The following is a 17,638-nucleotide window of genomic DNA, read 5'->3' on the forward strand; positions in this document are numbered from 1 at the left end:
AGACTTCTTAAAGCACACTCTTGTCAGACAGGATACTCTCCCTCACTTCTGGGAGGCTAATATATTTTCTGCCAGGCCCTCTGACCTTGCCAGTTTGAGGGCTGAAATGAGTCTAAAAAGCATGCAAACCAAATTATTTTGCAACAAAGCACACAAGTTTGAAGTAAATAGTACGGATAAGAAAACATTTTTTTTTTATTTTTACCCTCTTCTTTTTGTTACAAGGATTATATTGTCTAAATGCTTCAGAATCAGAATTGAAACTGTGTAGATTCTGTGGAGTTTATTGGCCCAAGAGAAAAGGCTACTTCCTTAGGTGGCTATTTGTGAATTATATTCTCTGCTTCTTCGCCAAGTACACTAAAGAATGAAAAAACTTTTTTTTTTTTTTTTTGCATGCTGTATTTTCTACCATTTCCTGACTCATGGAAAGTCTGTGCTTTTACTGTAAGAATCCTTGGAAAGAGTCCATCTTCCTCCGCAGCAAATTCCCTGAACTGCTTCAAGACACAACCATGAAATCTGGCAAAGCTCTACAGCTACGAAGATGTTAGAAGCTGCACTCCTATGAGCTTATCACTGACCCTCTTTCTCCTGTAAACTCATCCAGAGCAGGATGATGTAAGACCTGGTCATAGCCTTTCGTTTCTGGAGTCTTTTTACTTCTTGAGGAGCCTCTCCTCCCAACCAAACTATTAGGAAGTTGATTTGCTCTGCCTTCAGTGGAAAGGCAAGAAATAGCAAGGCCACACTTTCTTAACACAGAGGCCACCTTTCACAAGAAGAGTCCTTTTCCTCTAATTATATTTAGGAAGATTAGAAGATTATTTGAAGACAAAAACCTTCGCTATTGGAAGGTTCAAGACAATTTACATAAACTGTTACTTTTGGAAGATATTTCACTATTAACAGAAAAAGATAGATCCTCCTGGGTCCATGACAACATGATTGGTACACAGTCCATGAAAAAGTATTTATAACAAAATAAAAACACCTCCTAGACACAATGTTTTAGATGTCCAGGCATTTTATCCGCTTTACAAAGAGTGGCATATTTTCACCATACATATCTTTATCTACACACATATATAAAGGGTACACAGCTGTCACTTAATTCAGTTCGTGCTCAAAACCAAGAACAAAAAAAGAAAAAACTCTAAAACTTTTTACCCACTTTTATACTGAGAAATTTGAAAAGCTTCCATAGCTATTCTACCACAGGCCAGAAGACTCACATTAATTAACTGAGAATTACTGCAGTAACAGATGATGAAAAGTCTTCTTTTCCGAGCATTCTGCAGTGTCAAATTGGTCATAAATGACATTAATGGAAATACTCCAATGCATTTTCATTACGTCTAAGTTGAAAAAATTAAAATGCTTCCATAGTAAACAAGTTTTAAATATTATTTTCAGTTCTTCGGCTTTTTTAACAGTAGACTTTGTTAAATTTTACAACAACTTATTTTAATTTTAGAACAGGAATAAGACTCTCACCTTCACCAGCAGAAATACAATGAAAGAGAACAATTATTTTTTTCCCCTTACCATTGCAATTCTTCTCCAAGCTTCTCTGAGGAATCTTCTGGCAGCACTTTATACATATCATCTTCTTCAAGCTTCCGTTTATGGCCAGTAATAAATAAGGGATTCAACCACCTATTTAAATACAAATTATTAATAAACTGATCAGCAGACCAAAAGAGTAATTTCTTTATACACAAATTTAATTCTCTTACCTCTTTCTTCCCTCCTCTTCTCCTGCCTCACTCAACATCCACACTTTTTACTGCACTTCTCCCTTACAAGAATTAAGTCACCCCCATTTTACAAACGGGAAAGCATTTCCCATTTCCTAAAGCTGTGCCCTGTAGCACTTTCCTCCCAGGCATCCAGACAGCCAGCACAACTCTTCTTGGCCTTAAGGCAACTGTTACAGTGTTTCCTTATAATTAACGAAAATCAGCATTTCTTTAAATATTTAAGAAAAAACAGAACTTAATCCAACTATTAAAATATTGACAGAGTTGTAAATAAAATTGTAATACATATTAAAAGATTTTTTTGTAACTAGCATGGCTATTCATTTACATGAAGAAAAAACTAACTGCTGTTCAACTGCCATCTTGACAAATACCAAAGGTCAGTAATTTAAAGACAACCACTCAAATGTAAAAACAGGTAAATAACGGATTATTACTAGAACTTATCTTAACCATGTTTAGAAGTACAAACAAAAAGCACACTGTCACAGTGTGGCTGTACAAAAAAGGAAAATACTGCCTAACAGCTCAGTTTTCTTAGTGGACAGATTTTTAAAATCTCAGTATTTCATAAGAGCGCGTTGAAAACAAATTGTAATAGTGCTACTGTAGGTTTGCTGGAAAACACAACATTTTTGTTAGATCAAATAACGCTGTGAGGCAACTGTAAGACAAGGTTTTACACACTTAAATCCTTCTTCAAGTCTGAAACACGGGTCAAAGAGGTCCAAACAGTTTCAGTTGTGCTCCACGGGGCAGACGGATGCAGAAAGCACAAAAGTGACCAAGTTGTTAGTGAGATGGAGCAAAAGAGAATGACACCTCCGAAACAGGCACGGCTTAGTGGGAACAGGGGACTTGGGGCACTTGCAGTTTGCCACTTAGTTTTTCTCTCTGCCAAATCCATGATACTTGTTTCCAGGAGAAATGTGGATTTTGGTTCTCAGGCCTGTTTCCTACAAGTATTTTCTCAGCTGGTCAACACGATCAGAACCAAGAGGTCAGGCATGGACCTGTTTTGGAAAAAATACTCTTTCACTCAGGGCAAGGTGTTTGCTGTCAATTGCCTGTGAAAGTTCATAATTGCGGTTTAGTTTCTGATGCTTGATTACTCACTGACTTCACCAATTGGGTTTTTAAAGGAGTGTTCACACCAAGTGAAGCGTATTATTTTCTGGAAGGCCTACATGTGAGAATTCAAAACTGGGATAGTTTACAACGAGGGCATTTATTTATTCACAACCACAACAATGGTTGTGAATACTCATCAACTAGCTTTACGTTTCTTGCTGGGGCATGTTCCAGTTAAATTTTGTATACACTTGCTTACAAGAAGTTTGTTGATTAGTTTTAGAGAGGGTGGAGGGGCAGGAGAGGGTACTCAGAGAGTTTCTTCAAAGATAGAGCTGCTGCAAAAACCTTTTCCACAAGCTCTAAGCTCCATGGCACAACTGCATGTAACAAATGGTATTAATAGTGGGGTCTTTTCCTTCACTACTCAGCACGTTAGCACAGTGTTTGTGTGACTCATTCAAAGATTAAGCCTCTATCCTTAGAGTAGCATCTTTAATGCCTTAACAGCCCTTTTTAAACTCTTGGAGGGAGTACTGAAGATCTGTGCATGTGAGCTGTTAAGCCCTCAATGTATGCTAAAAGGTGCAATTAGAAACAGAAAGTACCTGTCAGACAAGTCTGTTGCTTGGACTATATGGCCAAATAGCATCAGGGCCCAAATCACTGCCACAACTTCCCTACAGCTCCTGATAAAACGTCTCAAACTTCAGTTGCTCCAACCAGCAGAAGAGTTTCTGCCTGGTTTGACGCAATGAATATGATCCCTTGAAACGTTTCTTCTTCAGCCTCAGTTCTTGCTGCCAACCACAGGTAAGAAGCAAATGTGATGCAAATAACCTCAAGACCATTCAAACAATTTCAGCCTGCTGAACGAGAGAGGCTCTATTTGCTCCAGGACAGATAGTTATGGGAAAGATCTGCAGAATTCAGTAGAGTCACGTGGCCGATACCAAGCATTCCTCCCCTTGCAACATCAGTATCAGCCTACAGTCTACTCCATAAACAAGTCACAGGTGTCCTTTCTGACAGAGAAAGCTAGAGAACAAGTTATCTTCCCCAACTCCTTTATCATGAAAATCAGAATGAGGCAGCCCTTTCAGGAAAATACAAGGATAAATTCTTCTCACATCTATGGAAATAGTTACGAGATTCCACTAACCACTGCTGCCAAGGCGGTGAAAACAGAAATCGTTCTGACATTTAGCAAGGAGCATAAATAGGAAATTTATTACAGAATCACAGAATGGCTGAGGTTGGTTATAAAGGACCTCTGGAGGTCATGCGGTCATAGAATCATAGAATCTTTTAGGTTGGAAAAGACCCTTGGGATCATCGAGTCCAACCATCAACCCCACTCTACAAAGTTCTCCCCTACACCATATCCCCTAACACCACATCTAAATGAGTCTTAAACACATTCAGGGATGGTGACTCCACCACCTCCCTGGGCAGCCTATTCCAGTGTCTGACCACTCTCTCTGTGAAGAATTTTTTCCTAATGTCCAGTCTAAACCTACCCTGCTGCAGCTTGAACCCATTCCCTCTTGTTCTATTGCTAATTACCTGTAAGAAGAGACCAGCACCAACCTCTCTACAATGTCCTTTCAAGTAGTTGTAGAGAGTGATGAGGTCTCCCCTCAGCCTCCTCTTCCTCAAACTAAACAGTCCCAGCTCCTTCAACCGCTCCTCATAAGATTTATTCTGCAGGCCCTTCACCAGCTTCATTGCCCTCCTCTGCACTCACTCCAGCACCTCGATATCTCTCTCGTATTGAGGTGCACAAAACTGGACATAATACCAAGGTGTGGCCTCACCAGTCCTTCAAGCAGGACAACCTAGAAACAATTGCCCAGGACCATGTCCGAACAGCTTTTGAAGATCTCCAAGGAAGGAGACTCTACAGCCTCTCTGAGCAACCTGTGCCAGTACTTGGTCACCCCCACAGTGCAAAAGTGTTTCCTGATGTTCAGAGGGAACCTCCCGTGTTTCAGGTTGTGCCCATTGCCTCTGGTCCTGTCACTGGGCACCACTGAGCAGAGCCTGCACCCTCCCTTCAGGTATTTATATACATCGATGAGATTCTCCGGAGCCTTTTCTTCTCCAGGCTGAACAGCCCTAACTCTCTCAGCCTCTCCTCACAGGAAACATGCTCCAGACCCTTCCATCACCTCTGTGGCCCTTTGCTAGACTCTCTTCAGTATGTCCATGTCTCTCTTGTAGTGGCGAGCCCAGAACTGGACTCAGGACTCCAGGTGTGGCTGAATGGTGCTGTCTGTTATTGGCACGTAGCAGAACGCACAGAAGAAAATAAAAGACACTTTTAAAATATATGCATTTTAAAAAATAAAACAATGCTCTTAATGTTACTCTGTAGAACACCATTCCTTTACTTATCCTTTTCAAAACACGGTGATAAACCACAACCAGGCCACAGGAAGAACAATGCTTCTGTTAAGGGTGACTCCTCCATCTTAATGTCAGTTTGATTCAGCTGTAGTGACAGCCAACAGCAGCAGAGTGTTGACCACAACCACAGTGTAGCAAAATAACGAGATGAAAGATAACGTTCACAAGTCTACAGGATTGCTAGAGTCATATAGCTTATCCTTGGGCCTTAAACTGTCAAAAAACCCCTCCAAGTTACTGATGATACACCCACCTCCACTGAGTTCTTACAGTTTATGGTAAATCCCTTCTGTCCCCCCCCATCTCCACACCAATCAAGTACTGTACATACTACGAGACTGAACTTCCAAATTAAGTAGCAGATGGAGACAGTAGTGCAGAGTGTAAGTTGACAAAAATATCAAGGTTTTCAGACTATTTGTTCCAGTGAGACCTAGCACAAATTCAGGGCTTCTCATACTTTTCCAATAGTTAAAATCCTAATTTTGAGCACAGTCACATATTGTACTACAACCTATATGTTAACATTAAAGAAGGCAAGGAAAACCAATTCAGAGTATGCAGAAAACTGTGGCAATTCATTTTATGACTCATTTATTATAATGGACAAAATGGCACAGACTCAGCACAAGTCCATGTGTTTCTGTAGGGTTAGGAAAAAAACACTTCATAAAAAGAAACAAAAATTTAAAAAACAGACATTGTTGAGCTTTATGACTACCCTCCCCCAAAATACTGATCTTCAGGAGCTACAGCTATGAAGGTCTTAAGAGTACAATAGCTGTTGACACTGTTTTGTGATACTGTAGGCTATACTTGAAGATCTTTAGAAGGTTAATTTTTTTTATTTTCAGATTTCAAATTATGCTTAGGCTTGAGGAGCTTTTAGCCCAAAAATGAGGCCTTCTATTTGTCCACTGCAAATTCTCATTACTGCAAAAACAGCTCAAGTTTCACCACCTCACTGATGTGTCCTGAACTTCACACTGGAAGGTCTACTTTCATGCAGAAGATTCAGCAGATGTTCATATTCAGTCATTAAAGTAAAAATTTCCGCCAGGGTGCCACACGCAGATTACGTCCCCTGGAATTCTCTGCACTTAGAGCAGAATTGAGACCAACTATTTCACACAGCCTGCTGTTATTCGAGTCACACACTCGTAACAAGCAAATGAACCAAGCCCTTCTCTTGCCTGAAGGCTCAGTTAAATTAAAGAGTGCTGTAAGAGGACTGCTAAAGGAAGCTGGCAAATAAGGCAATGGCCTACATAAAGAACATCCCTGAAACCTCAACTTAGCCATAAAGGAAAACTACTTGTTAGAGTGCTATGTCTTTTGTCCCAACAGAGATTGGCTAACACTGATCCGTTCAACAGGGGATTAAAAAAAGCCCACGGAAAAGTAGAATTTGTTACGAACACAGAAACTGTGCAAGCTGCATTATTCTTTAATAAAAAAAGCTAAAATAATGTACAAAATTAAAGATGACCTAGCGAAATGGAGCAAATATATAGACAGTGATGCAAACTACTCCTCTTATCCCAAGGATGGACATAAAATGGACTCGCTACCAATCTATTGTTTGAAGAAAGAAAGAAGCAACATGGTGGGGAGGAAAGACTCACACCTCAGTCCCACGTTTGTACATTTCCTTCTGAAGAGATGTTCAACTTAAATAAAAATAGGACCCCTTAGACATTGTCTTCTCTTTCCCCAGGTACCATCCTGTTTGCTAAGAATTCTGAATAATTACTTGGTTCTTACACATCACCTCATTTTAGTAACTCTCTCAAAACACAGAGTTCACATGATGCCTTTCAAAGAGCTTAGCCCAAATTTTTCCTACCATGAACTACACAAAAATGTGAATATCTGGAAGATTCCCGAGCACCTTCTGTTCTGCTGGGAATGCCTCTGTTCTATCAGGGCAATTAGCTGATCAAAGACATCATTCTGGAAAGAAGCCCAGAATTAGTCCCTGTTACTGTCAGAATACTGATGTCACTAGCAATAAAGATTAAAAAAAAAAAAATTAAGAAATCACTCTGTAACCTGGTGCAAACACAACTGCAAAACAGTAGCTCACTGTTCTGACCCAAAAAAGCTTTCCACCTCTACAGCTGTACCTTGGGCACTGATAAAAAAAGAAAGTGATTCATTTCAGAACCAGCAGATACACAAAGACCACAATATAAACACTCACTTCCTGCATTTCCCTGCTCCTGGGCCCTGACATTACACACCCTGTAACATTACAACACAGTCAACCAGCCACAATTTACTTGGTTGTTCAGGAAAGTGCAATTTTTACCAGCTGCGATTAGAGCAACTCCACCAGGATTTTGGAAAGCCTCTAACATCTGCAGAAAAAGCTAAGAAAGACAGTGTTTTCTTACTCTTGGAAGAGAAGTGAGACATCAAGGGGAGGTCTCAAGTCATCCTCTTCTTCATAGAGACAGCATGTAGGAGAATCAGGCCCCGCTATCCGAAAGGCAGGGCCATCATGCAATGAGAATAGTCAGGCTACTCCGTTTCATACATGAAATAAAATTTCCTAAATGAGAAACTTTTAAAATTAGGTTTGCTAGCATCCCAAAAGAATTGCCTTTCAGCCAAGGAAGAAATACATTACAGATAGGTACATTAAACTAATAGCAGTGTCCGGCTCAACTGGTTCATTAAGCCAGGGCTGGGTCCTACTGTACCTCTGAATTTACATTGTGTCCTGCTTGCAAATGCTCAAAAAAGTACCATTCTCACACTGCAGAGCAGGCCTGCAGAGCTCTCCAGAAACCCATGCACATATTGCAAGTTCTTCATGAACCCAGAAAGTCTGTCACAAAACGTCAGCCAAGAAGCGTCTGCAATTACATTGCAAAGCTGGCAGAAATAAAAAGTGTCTCCGGACCAAAGGATGCGTCTGTCGGGGCCCTGGGCTCACCCACAGGCTTCAATAGCCCTGACCAGCCCTCAACAGTTACACCATAGTCGGTCACTAACATACTATAATACCTCCCTCTGCGCAAGTGCAAAATTTTGCTCACCAGTTTCACAAAAGCCCTTGCTTTATCACTGGCCAAGTCAGAAAAATCCGACTACGTGGTCTAGTTTTCTAATTAGAAAAATATTTTCTTTTTGTCCTCCTTTATTTGTAATTATAGGCAGAAGTTTAACTTCTGGGTAATTTTACAGCACCCAGTAAAAGCCACATCCTGTATACTCTCATCAACTAATTCCTTAAGGAGGTGGTTTACAAGCTGCATTTTCCCCATTCCTCTTGAGCCTATTTGTGCATTAAATTACAAGCATCATCTGTTTACACTCAATGTCCACTTATTTTTCAACAGTTGCACAGGAGAGTCTTTGTTTACTCAAATTCTTCCATAACACTAGGATTTCATCTCCTTGAGCTGCTTGGAAGCACTACTTCAGCTACTAAGCTGCAAAGTAACACATATTTCTTTCTCTTTAATCACCTACTTTGGAGCTGGGTTTTTTGTAAAATAAATGGGGTTTCCTCACGGGACCTTTTGATTATAAATCCACGTTGTTTATCCTCTGTGGTTTACCTTAGCTGTCTACCTGCCTCATTGTACTGTTCATTTACCCACCTGCATGACTTGAAGTTCTACCACCAGCAGTGCAAATCCAACACTGCCATGTGCTTGCTGGCAGTCCAGAGGAGCACCACTGGGACGGCATGTACAGACAGAAGGACACACACTGACAGTCTCCAGTGTTATTTTACAAGAATTCATAACTATCACTGCAATAGCTTGTAGTAGTCATGTGATTTTTTTCTAAAACCTATCTCTATTTCAGATGCTCATCCATTCTCTTCAGTAAGCTGCCTTTCCCCACTTCCCCTTACCAAGGCAGTCATCTAGAATTATATATAATAAGTAAACAGAATAAGTTCTGGTATTTCTTCTGATGCTTTTCAACTGGTGTTTTGTTTGCGACTTCCGTCCTCGGCTTACTGCGGCTTGAACAGTAGATTTTCTTATTGCTTACAGTAGGAAAAAATAGGAATACAATGAAATTACTTCAAAGCCATATTAACTGAAAAACACCCTTCAGGCTTCCAGTTCCAGTGCCAGACTGTATTAACCTTTGATACTCAGCTTCATCTCATCTTCCAAGCTGTTGCTTTTTCACAGCCCAGTGTAAGCAGATAAGTTGCTGAACATCCACTTTCTGATGCTGACAGTAACTTAATTGGTATTTGATTGCACTTATTGCAGGCTATTTTCATGGCGCTCATCTACACAGCATCAGCCAGGTATGAAATACCTGATTACTCTAACATACTTCCTCATATTCCAGATGGCAAGAAGTACAAACAGGATGAAGAAAGGCGGGGGACCCAACAAAAAAAAACCCTACCATACTGTAGCTAACATTTTCTGCAAGGCCTGGAAGCAGGGGATGGAGAAGCAGCACCACCTGTACCTGTGGCATTCCAAAAACTATCATTAAAATATTGATTCCAAACCCAGCATCCACTTGCCAAGAAGAATATCCAAAATACCAAAGATCTGATATAAAGGTCTGAAGATGACACCTTCCTTATAGCAATAAATTTCAGTGAAAGCTATTTTTTGAAGTAGGGCCTAAGTAATCACAGAGAGTGAAGGGAAAGAGAGTTACTCAATTTCCCAGAAAAGAATTGGTCATCCAAACAAGTTTCTAATCTCAGATTAGTTACCATTGAAACAACTAAATTGGAGTTGGCAGTTTCTTCATCGTTTGAAAAATGCATCCAAAAACTGTGTTATAGCTCGCATACATGTTTAATAGAAAAAAGGAACCAACAACAAAAGAAGGCTCAAACCCTGAAACCAAAGTTACGCAGAAAGTCTAGTTGAGCATAATGGTCTCCGATTTCAGTTTCCAAAAGAAAATGCAAATGCTGAAACCTAATGGTAGCAATTTCTGTATTAACATCCTTTCTGGCAAGTAATGGAAATAGGAAGAATTAAAATCACGTTTGAGTTCACACTACTATTATAAGTGTTCAGGTGCCAGCGATAAAAAAACAAAAAATAGATTATTGGTCTTTTTAACCTTCCCCTTCCAAAATCTAATTGTGTAATTTCCCTCCTCCACTCTACCTAAAGCCTTGACGAATTTTCTAGAAGTGGGGGAAAAAAATGATTTTTGGAAAAAAAAGAAAAACACAACAGTACAACATACTCCTAATTTTGAAGTTTTGCAGGAATTAGAAGAGATGTTTTTTCTCATAAATGATACAGCATGCTTTACGTTGGGCAATCCAAAGGCAAACTGCCTCAGTGTTTTGTTATACTCAGTTAATCTAATTACATATCTAAGAAGATATTTACTGCAGATAGCAAATGCTAACACTCCGATAGTTTATACACACTTGCTGTAGTCGATATATTTATCGCTCTTTACCCATGTATTTTCACTTCAGTAGCTCATAAACGATGACTTTCAAACAGTATTTTCTTCTGCGTAATACAGCTATCTTGCAATGAAACAAGCAAAACTTACACACGAATGCAGCAGTTCAAGAGACTGAATGATTCAAATTTGACTACAGGATATTAAATATCTGATAAATGAACAAACAAGGCATTATCTTTAATAAAAGCTGTATGTGTGATCCTCAGTCTTCTTTCAATCAGGAGAAATAAAGAAGCAAGTATGATTTCATTCTTCAGCTACTGAAAACGTGTTTTCTCTTTATCTACGCTGAAGATACCAACCACTCTGATTCCAACCCAGGGGGGCTGGAACTAGATGATCTTTAAGGTCCCTTCCAACCTAAACCATTCTATGACTCTAAGATGCTTACATATTTCTTTAGGGTTTCTTACAGTACCACTATCATCCTGCACCAATAAATGCATCAATAAATGAACTAAAAATGAGCTACCTCAGAGACCTTTATAAAGTGGTATCTGCTGGGAGTCATCACCATCAGCAACTTCACGCATTGCCAGTGGGAATTCACTAGATATCAGGCAGGATTCCCAGGCAATCACAAAGCCTGATGCTGCTTGATATTTTCATTTGTTACATGAAGTAACGGTAAAATCCTCACAGGCAAATCTATTCACTGTCACAGTAAGGAATGTGGATCAGTTGTAAGGGCTGCACTGCCAGACTCCGGCTGGAACTTCCAAGAAAGGCAATGAATTCTTTGCCTAACTTCTTTAAATGCAAGGCAAGATATGCCTTTGAAGAGAGCCAAGTCACAGGACTAAAATACAGGTAACACTTAGGCCCACTCAGAAGTCCAGCTAAATCAGTCAGTGGCCCTTCCATTTCTAAGCTATGGAGCAAGACAGGAGGAAGACGCCAAGGAAAGCATGTAGTTATTGACACTGCCACAAGAGAGACGCATGACATGGCTCTTTGGTCAGACAAACAGCTACGTACTGTGCAGTCAACACTGAAAATCTTGGGATTTAGATATCTGTGCTTACCTCATTCCACTCACACTTAAATTCACATGTAAAGGTGGTTTTTTTCAGTCTTCTCCCACTACACTCCAAGTCAGAGCAGTGAAGAAGACTTAGTGGTTTTGTCATTTTCCCTAGAGCACATACTTAGTAAGCCAAGAACAATGCTGTCAGACACCAACAGGTAATGATAAACTCCTTGGAATCATAACTGTGCGGATGCCTTGGAGCAAGTTTTCAGTTCATGTTTTAATGCTGTTATTGTAACGGCAAGTGCCACATGTCAAGTGATGATGTAAAAAGGCGTCCAGACTTAGGATGCTGACAGTGTCCAGTGCTCCAAAGGAGCAGAGAACTTCTCATAGGCACAGCCAGTCTGTGACAGATAAGTAATTACTATTAAAATTATTTTTAATAAATTATAAATACATGAAATTTAGCAGGACTTTAATTTATTTTATTTCTCTGAACAAAAACACCAGATACTCTTTCCAGGGTGTTCCAGCTTGCCCTCCTTCTCATGTTATTAACAGGCCAAAAGTTATCCAGCCTTTTAAAAATTTAATCATAGCACCATGTTTTGTAACTTTCCACTGAAGTGGATTCGATGCCTGAACAACAGAATGCACAAAAAAAAAAATCAACTGCTGTATAGCTAGGACGTGTTTGATAAATCAACAGAACGAATGCTGTAAGCAAATAAAAATACATCTGCTACTTAATGAGCATGCAAGCTCAAAGAAGGGTTAATAGTTAGAAAACAGATATACTCTTACCATGTACAGTTATTAATTAATAATCCCCACCCCCCCACAGCAGAAAAAAAGACGTGAAAAGTGCTATTCTCAGATGCATAAAGTATGGAGTATAAGGCTTTTTAAACTCAAAACACTTTCTGCAACGGAATAGCTGCTTAAACATAAAAACCACCAGACTGAATTCTTTCCTTCTCCGACGGATGTAAAAAAGAAAGCAAATCCTCCTATCCATCCTTCAAAGCCTTCAGTCTCACTAGGAAGCTGAGCCAGCAATAAAATAAAAATTAAAAAAAAAAAAAAAAAACCAACAACAAAACATAGATGAAGTAAATCAGAAATATACCCGAGTGCTGCTAACTCTGTAACTGAACTACCAGCCAGAGCTTAAAGAAGTTTGGTGACCGCGAGAACTTGTGTTCTCTGAAGGTCAGTAGTTAGAGCTATATCTGAACATTAGAACAACAACTTGGGCTTTGACAATCCTATGTTAATATAGATAATTCAGTGAGGGATACGGAAAACAAGAATATTTTGCAACTGCCCTGATCTTCATACTTCTGTCAGAAAGTTTTTTTATTGTTGTAACATCTAGACTAACATTACACAAGGGATGCGTTATAAAAATAACAATATTCACACACAACCCAGATGCTCCTCTTTCCCATGAATGTACTACTAGAGCATTTAATGTTCATCAAGCTCATACTTGTCAAAGTCACAACCGAAAAGCAAGAAGACAAGCTTTGAACAATGGGAGAAGAATGTGTCTTCAGCCTACACACTCATTACCTTGGTTTTATAATTCAATGAAAACATGACTTCTTTTCTCCGGTGAGTTTGATCCTGTTTCTGCCAGGCAGCAATTTCTAGCTTTTCTTCTGAACCACTGGCAGCAAAGGAGAGGGTGCTTCCTTGCAATGGCGAAATTGCACTTTTGGAGCAAAATATAAATAAAATAAAAATAAGAAGGACCCTTGCCTAGCTACCTGCTGTCTGCCCTCATTGACAACAAGCAGCCAACACCTGGGATTTGGAGAGCAGAGCAGGCACACTCAAGCAGCTGCATGGTGGTGGCTGACACTACTCCCAGACAGCTCTCTTCAAGCACCGTTTTTCCAGTTCTCCAGCTGAAAACATCTCAGAACATCCTCTATGAGACAGCAGTTGAAATGAAGCAGTACTGACACAGCTGTCTGTCAGACGCCATACGCTTTGTAGAAAGGAATAACAATTCTTAAAGCTACCCTTAAAGTTAGCCTTATAACTAACGAAGCGTGTTTTAATACTTGCTTGATTTTATGTAAAACAGTATCAACTTGCAGAAATGTGACAGCCCCTCCCTGTTTACTCAATTTAAGCCACAGCAGGCATCATTTCAGCTGAAATTTTCACTAAGAAAATACTGATGCTTTCTGACTAGTAAATAATAAGGATATACTGGTATTTTTCACGAGCATGTGCAGCACAGGTAAGAGAAGAGACTTTAAAAGGGTATTTCCACTGCTGTGAATTATACTGCTATGAAAGCCTATAAAACAGTACATAGGGCGACTTCTAAAGCTCTTCATACCCCACTAAACCCTTTTTCAAAGCACAAGCCCTGCAGTTGTACACTACCACCTGACTGCTGAGCATGAAGTCCCAATTGATCTCTGGACTTTCAGCAGGCCTGTCATGCCACAAGCATAGACTTCCACCTACTCTTCCCTTTGCACAGCGAGAACCTACAGACGTGTCTGGGGTAAAAGGAGCCTTTCAGGTGCTTGCCTAAAACTTGGGAAATTTAAGGTACTTCGTCAGAAAATCAGCTACAGGCACTGCACACTTCCTTTTTCACATCTAGCTGCATTGGTTTTGGCAGAACAACTAGTAACGCCACAAGATCCCAGCAAGGGAAAGGGAACAGACCAGAAGCAGCCCTGGAATGCTACATGGCCAACTGTGGTTCATCCCATTCTGTCTGGTTTTCCTAGGAAAGCTGCTTCCAACATGGGCATCCCTGGTGTCAAAGAAGAAATTACAACTAAAACTGCAGATACATGCAAGGATGCAACATCCTTTTTTTCTTGCTTTCTTTCTTTTTGCACAGAGTACCTCTGAGGACATCCTCAACTGAAAATCTGCTACACTAAAATTTGCTGAGGCTTTTAAAATCCCCCTACCTTCCAAAGGGGATTTCTGCATCTGCTCAGAGCTGCTTTATAGGATCAAAAAGTTTTTACTTGTGTTTCAGAGGCTTTCTAAAAAAAACACAGCCTCATGTGCCATGCCCTCTCTTCCTTCCCCTCCTCCCCCACGTAACACAGCACGAGCTGTAGCTCAGGCTACAGTAGGCGACACGGAATAAGTGGGAGCCCCAAAATTGCTCTCTTCCAAAGGGAATCTGCTAAGACAGACAAGGTTGATGCTCTCCCATGTCACGCTGCATGTCTTTTCCTATTACATTTCAAAGCAACTAAACTGTTGAGCTATAATGCCTCACTGCTGTGAGTAATTACAGATACCCATGCCGAGGTCCCCGCTAATAAGAGAACGAGCACTAGCCTTGGACTAGTAGTCACCTGGTCCCACAGAAGTTTGTGGCGACAGCATAACACCCCCTGGCTTGGCTGTGTGACACCCTAAGCCCCCCCGGGAGTCAAGGCAGCCGACTGCAGCTGAAGGGGGAATGAGAGCAGCCAGGCTGCTGCCCTGCCATCCCTCACACCGGGAATGCCCAGGGAAGCTGTAGATGCCCCATCCCTGGAAGTGTTCAAGGCCAGGCTGGATGGGGCTTTGAGCAACCTGGTCCAGCGGAAAGTGTCCCTGCCCGTGGCAGGGGGGCTGTAACTAGAGGATCTTGAAGGTCCCTTCTAACCCGAACCATTCTGTGATTCTGTGTAACTCCCACGCAGCCATGCAGCTCAGAAACCACCTCATCCACGGCGGGGGAAAGCCCCGCGCTGACAGCGGGACGAGCCAGCCCTGCCGAGATGAGCAATGCCTGCCCGCGACCCGTTATGCAAGCGGGGAAACCAGAACAACGCCGGGCAGCAGCCCTGCACCCAGGGCCGGGCGGGGGGACCGGGGCGAGGGGGCCGAGGACGCTCCCGCAGCCACCGGAGGGACTCACACATGTGCTCGAAGGGGGCGACGGGCCGGGCTCGGCGCCGCCCGCCCGGCTGAGGGCTGCCCTGCCCCGAGGCGGACAGGCCGCCGGCCGGGCTCGTCCCGGGGATTACCCGCCCGCCGCGGGCTGCCGGCTTCACCTCAGCCGACCTCGCCCCGCCTCGCCGCCGCCGGGTTCCCCGCAGCCACCTGCCTGCGCCGGGGCTGCCCCGTCCGGCAGCGCTGACACGCCGGGCCGGCGGGGACGGGCGGCAGGTCGGGGCCGAGCCGCGGCTGCGGAGTCATTGCCGGCCGCCGCCTCCCCGCCCTTCCCCGCCGCCAGGGAGCCCGGACCCTCCCGGGAGGGGCGGCCGGGGCTCAGCATCCCCCCGCCGCCGGCCGGGCCCCGCAGCCGAGCAGCCAGGCGAGGCGAGGCGAGCGGCGCCTTCCCCGCCGGCGGGCGCCCCGGGGCCGCACCTCTCGGCGCCGGCTGCCCTCCTTCCCTCCCTGCCGCCCTTGCCCTTGCCCTCGGCCGGGCGCTCACCAGAAGAAGAGCCGGGAGCAGAGGTTGGCATCCCGCAGCGGGTTGGGCTTCTCCTCGCGGGGCACCGGTTCCATGCCTGCCGCACCGCGCCGCCCCAACCCTTCCTTGCCGGCGGCGGCGAGGGCGCAGGACCAGAGGGCGACTTCCCAGCGCGGCAGCCGCCGCCGCTTTGCCGCCGGCCGGCGCTGTTTCCGGGAGAACCGGCACCCCCCGCCTCGTCCCTCCTCCCTCCCGCCGCAGGACGGACGCCTCCTGCCGGCCCGGCTCCCCTGCGGCGCCCGCCCCGGCGCTCAGGCGGCGGGGCAGCCCCGGAGGCCGCGCTGGGGCGGGCGGGAGCCTCCCCCCGGGAGAGCCGAGGGCCGCCCCGACTAGGCCCCCGCGGGAAGGGAAGGGGGGCTGAGCCGCTCCGAGCGGGCAGAGGCGGCTCTCGATCACCTCAGGGCGGGCCGAGCCTGTCCCCGGCCTGTCCGCCTGTTACCCCCGGCCGCCGGGTTGGGGGTGCCCCGCTTTGTTTCCTCACCGTGTTTCTGCCCTGCGTGTGCCCCTCGCTGGTGAAAAGCATCTCCTCATGGCACACAGTACCAAGCCAGGCGCCCACACGCCGTTTTGGGCAGAAAAACAGGTCAGGAGTTGGGGGGCTACTCCAGCTTAAGGGGGCCAAACACCACCAGAAAGGCTTGCTGTCACCTCTCCTTCCCAGATGGTGTCGATACTTATATTTAAAAGAAAAAAAAAAAAGACTCCTGGTGGTTTAAACAATGTTTAGGAGAGTTGGGTGGTACAAAGTAAAGTAGTTATTTAATTCCAGGAGGTGGTGCATCACAGAAATCCTCAAAGCAATCCTCAAAAGTTCAGCAACTGATCATCGTACTCCTCTCCAATAACGTAACCACGGCCTGCCTGGGGTAATATGACCGAAAGGAGAAGAGGAAAACTGCAGGACTCTTAAGAAAATAGTAATGCGGTACTTGTATCTGAAGTAACCAAAGAACTGTTCATCTCCATGAAAAAATAATTGGCAGAATTGGTCCCTGACATGTTGTTATTTCTCTGCAGTCTCAGAATCACAGGATGGGTGAGGCTGGAAAGAACCTCTGCAGGTGAGCTGGTTCAACCCCCCTGCTCAAGCAGGACAACCTAGAGGCAGTTGTCAGGACTGTGTCCAGACAGTTTTTGAAGGTCTCTAAGGTCTCCACAACCTCTCTGGGCAACTTGTGCCAGTGCTTCGTCACCCCCACAGCGCAGAAGTGTTTCCTGATGTTCAGAGGGAATCTCCCATGTTCCAGTGTGTGCCCATTGCCTCCTGTCCTCTCACTGGGCACCACTGAGAAGAGCCTGGCACCATCCGCCTTGCACCCTTCCTTCAGGTATTTGTATACATTGATGAGATCACCCTGGCCTTCTTTTCTCCAGGCTGAACAGCCCCAGCTCTCTCAGCCTCTCCCCATAGGAGAGACGCTCCAGACCCTTCATCATCTTCATGGCCCTTTGCTGGACTCTCTTCAGTATGTAGTGGGGAGCCCGGAACTGGACTCAGGACTCCAGGTGTATTGCCAGCTGCAAGACAGGCGCCAT

The 17,638-nt window shown here is 43.8% G+C and overlaps 1 protein-coding gene across 4 annotated transcripts in view; it reads right to left on the bottom strand.

Annotated features, from left to right (window-relative positions):
- The window catches only part of ABCC4 (ATP binding cassette subfamily C member 4), a 156,944-nt gene extending 140,675 nt beyond the window's left edge, over nucleotides 1-16,269 (bottom strand). For 3 of the 4 annotated variants that reach the window (XM_054213223.1, XM_054213231.1, XM_054213215.1), the window contains exons 1-2: nucleotides 16,064-16,269; nucleotides 1,549-1,659 (exon numbers count right to left, since the gene is read on the bottom strand). In XM_054213223.1, coding sequence (XP_054069198.1) covers nucleotides 1,549-1,659; nucleotides 16,064-16,137 — 185 coding nt within the window. In that variant the 5' untranslated portion in view covers nucleotides 16,138-16,269. Of the gene's footprint in view, nucleotides 1-1,548; nucleotides 1,660-13,221; nucleotides 13,698-16,063 lie in introns of those variants that run through there. The other variant, XM_054213240.1, reaches the window with a different exon arrangement.
- Between the last annotated feature and the right edge of the window lie 1,369 nt (nucleotides 16,270-17,638).

Source organism: Rissa tridactyla, chromosome 1, assembly GCF_028500815.1.
Source record: "Rissa tridactyla isolate bRisTri1 chromosome 1, bRisTri1.patW.cur.20221130, whole genome shotgun sequence".
NCBI classification, from domain to species: domain Eukaryota; kingdom Metazoa; phylum Chordata; class Aves; order Charadriiformes; family Laridae; genus Rissa; species Rissa tridactyla.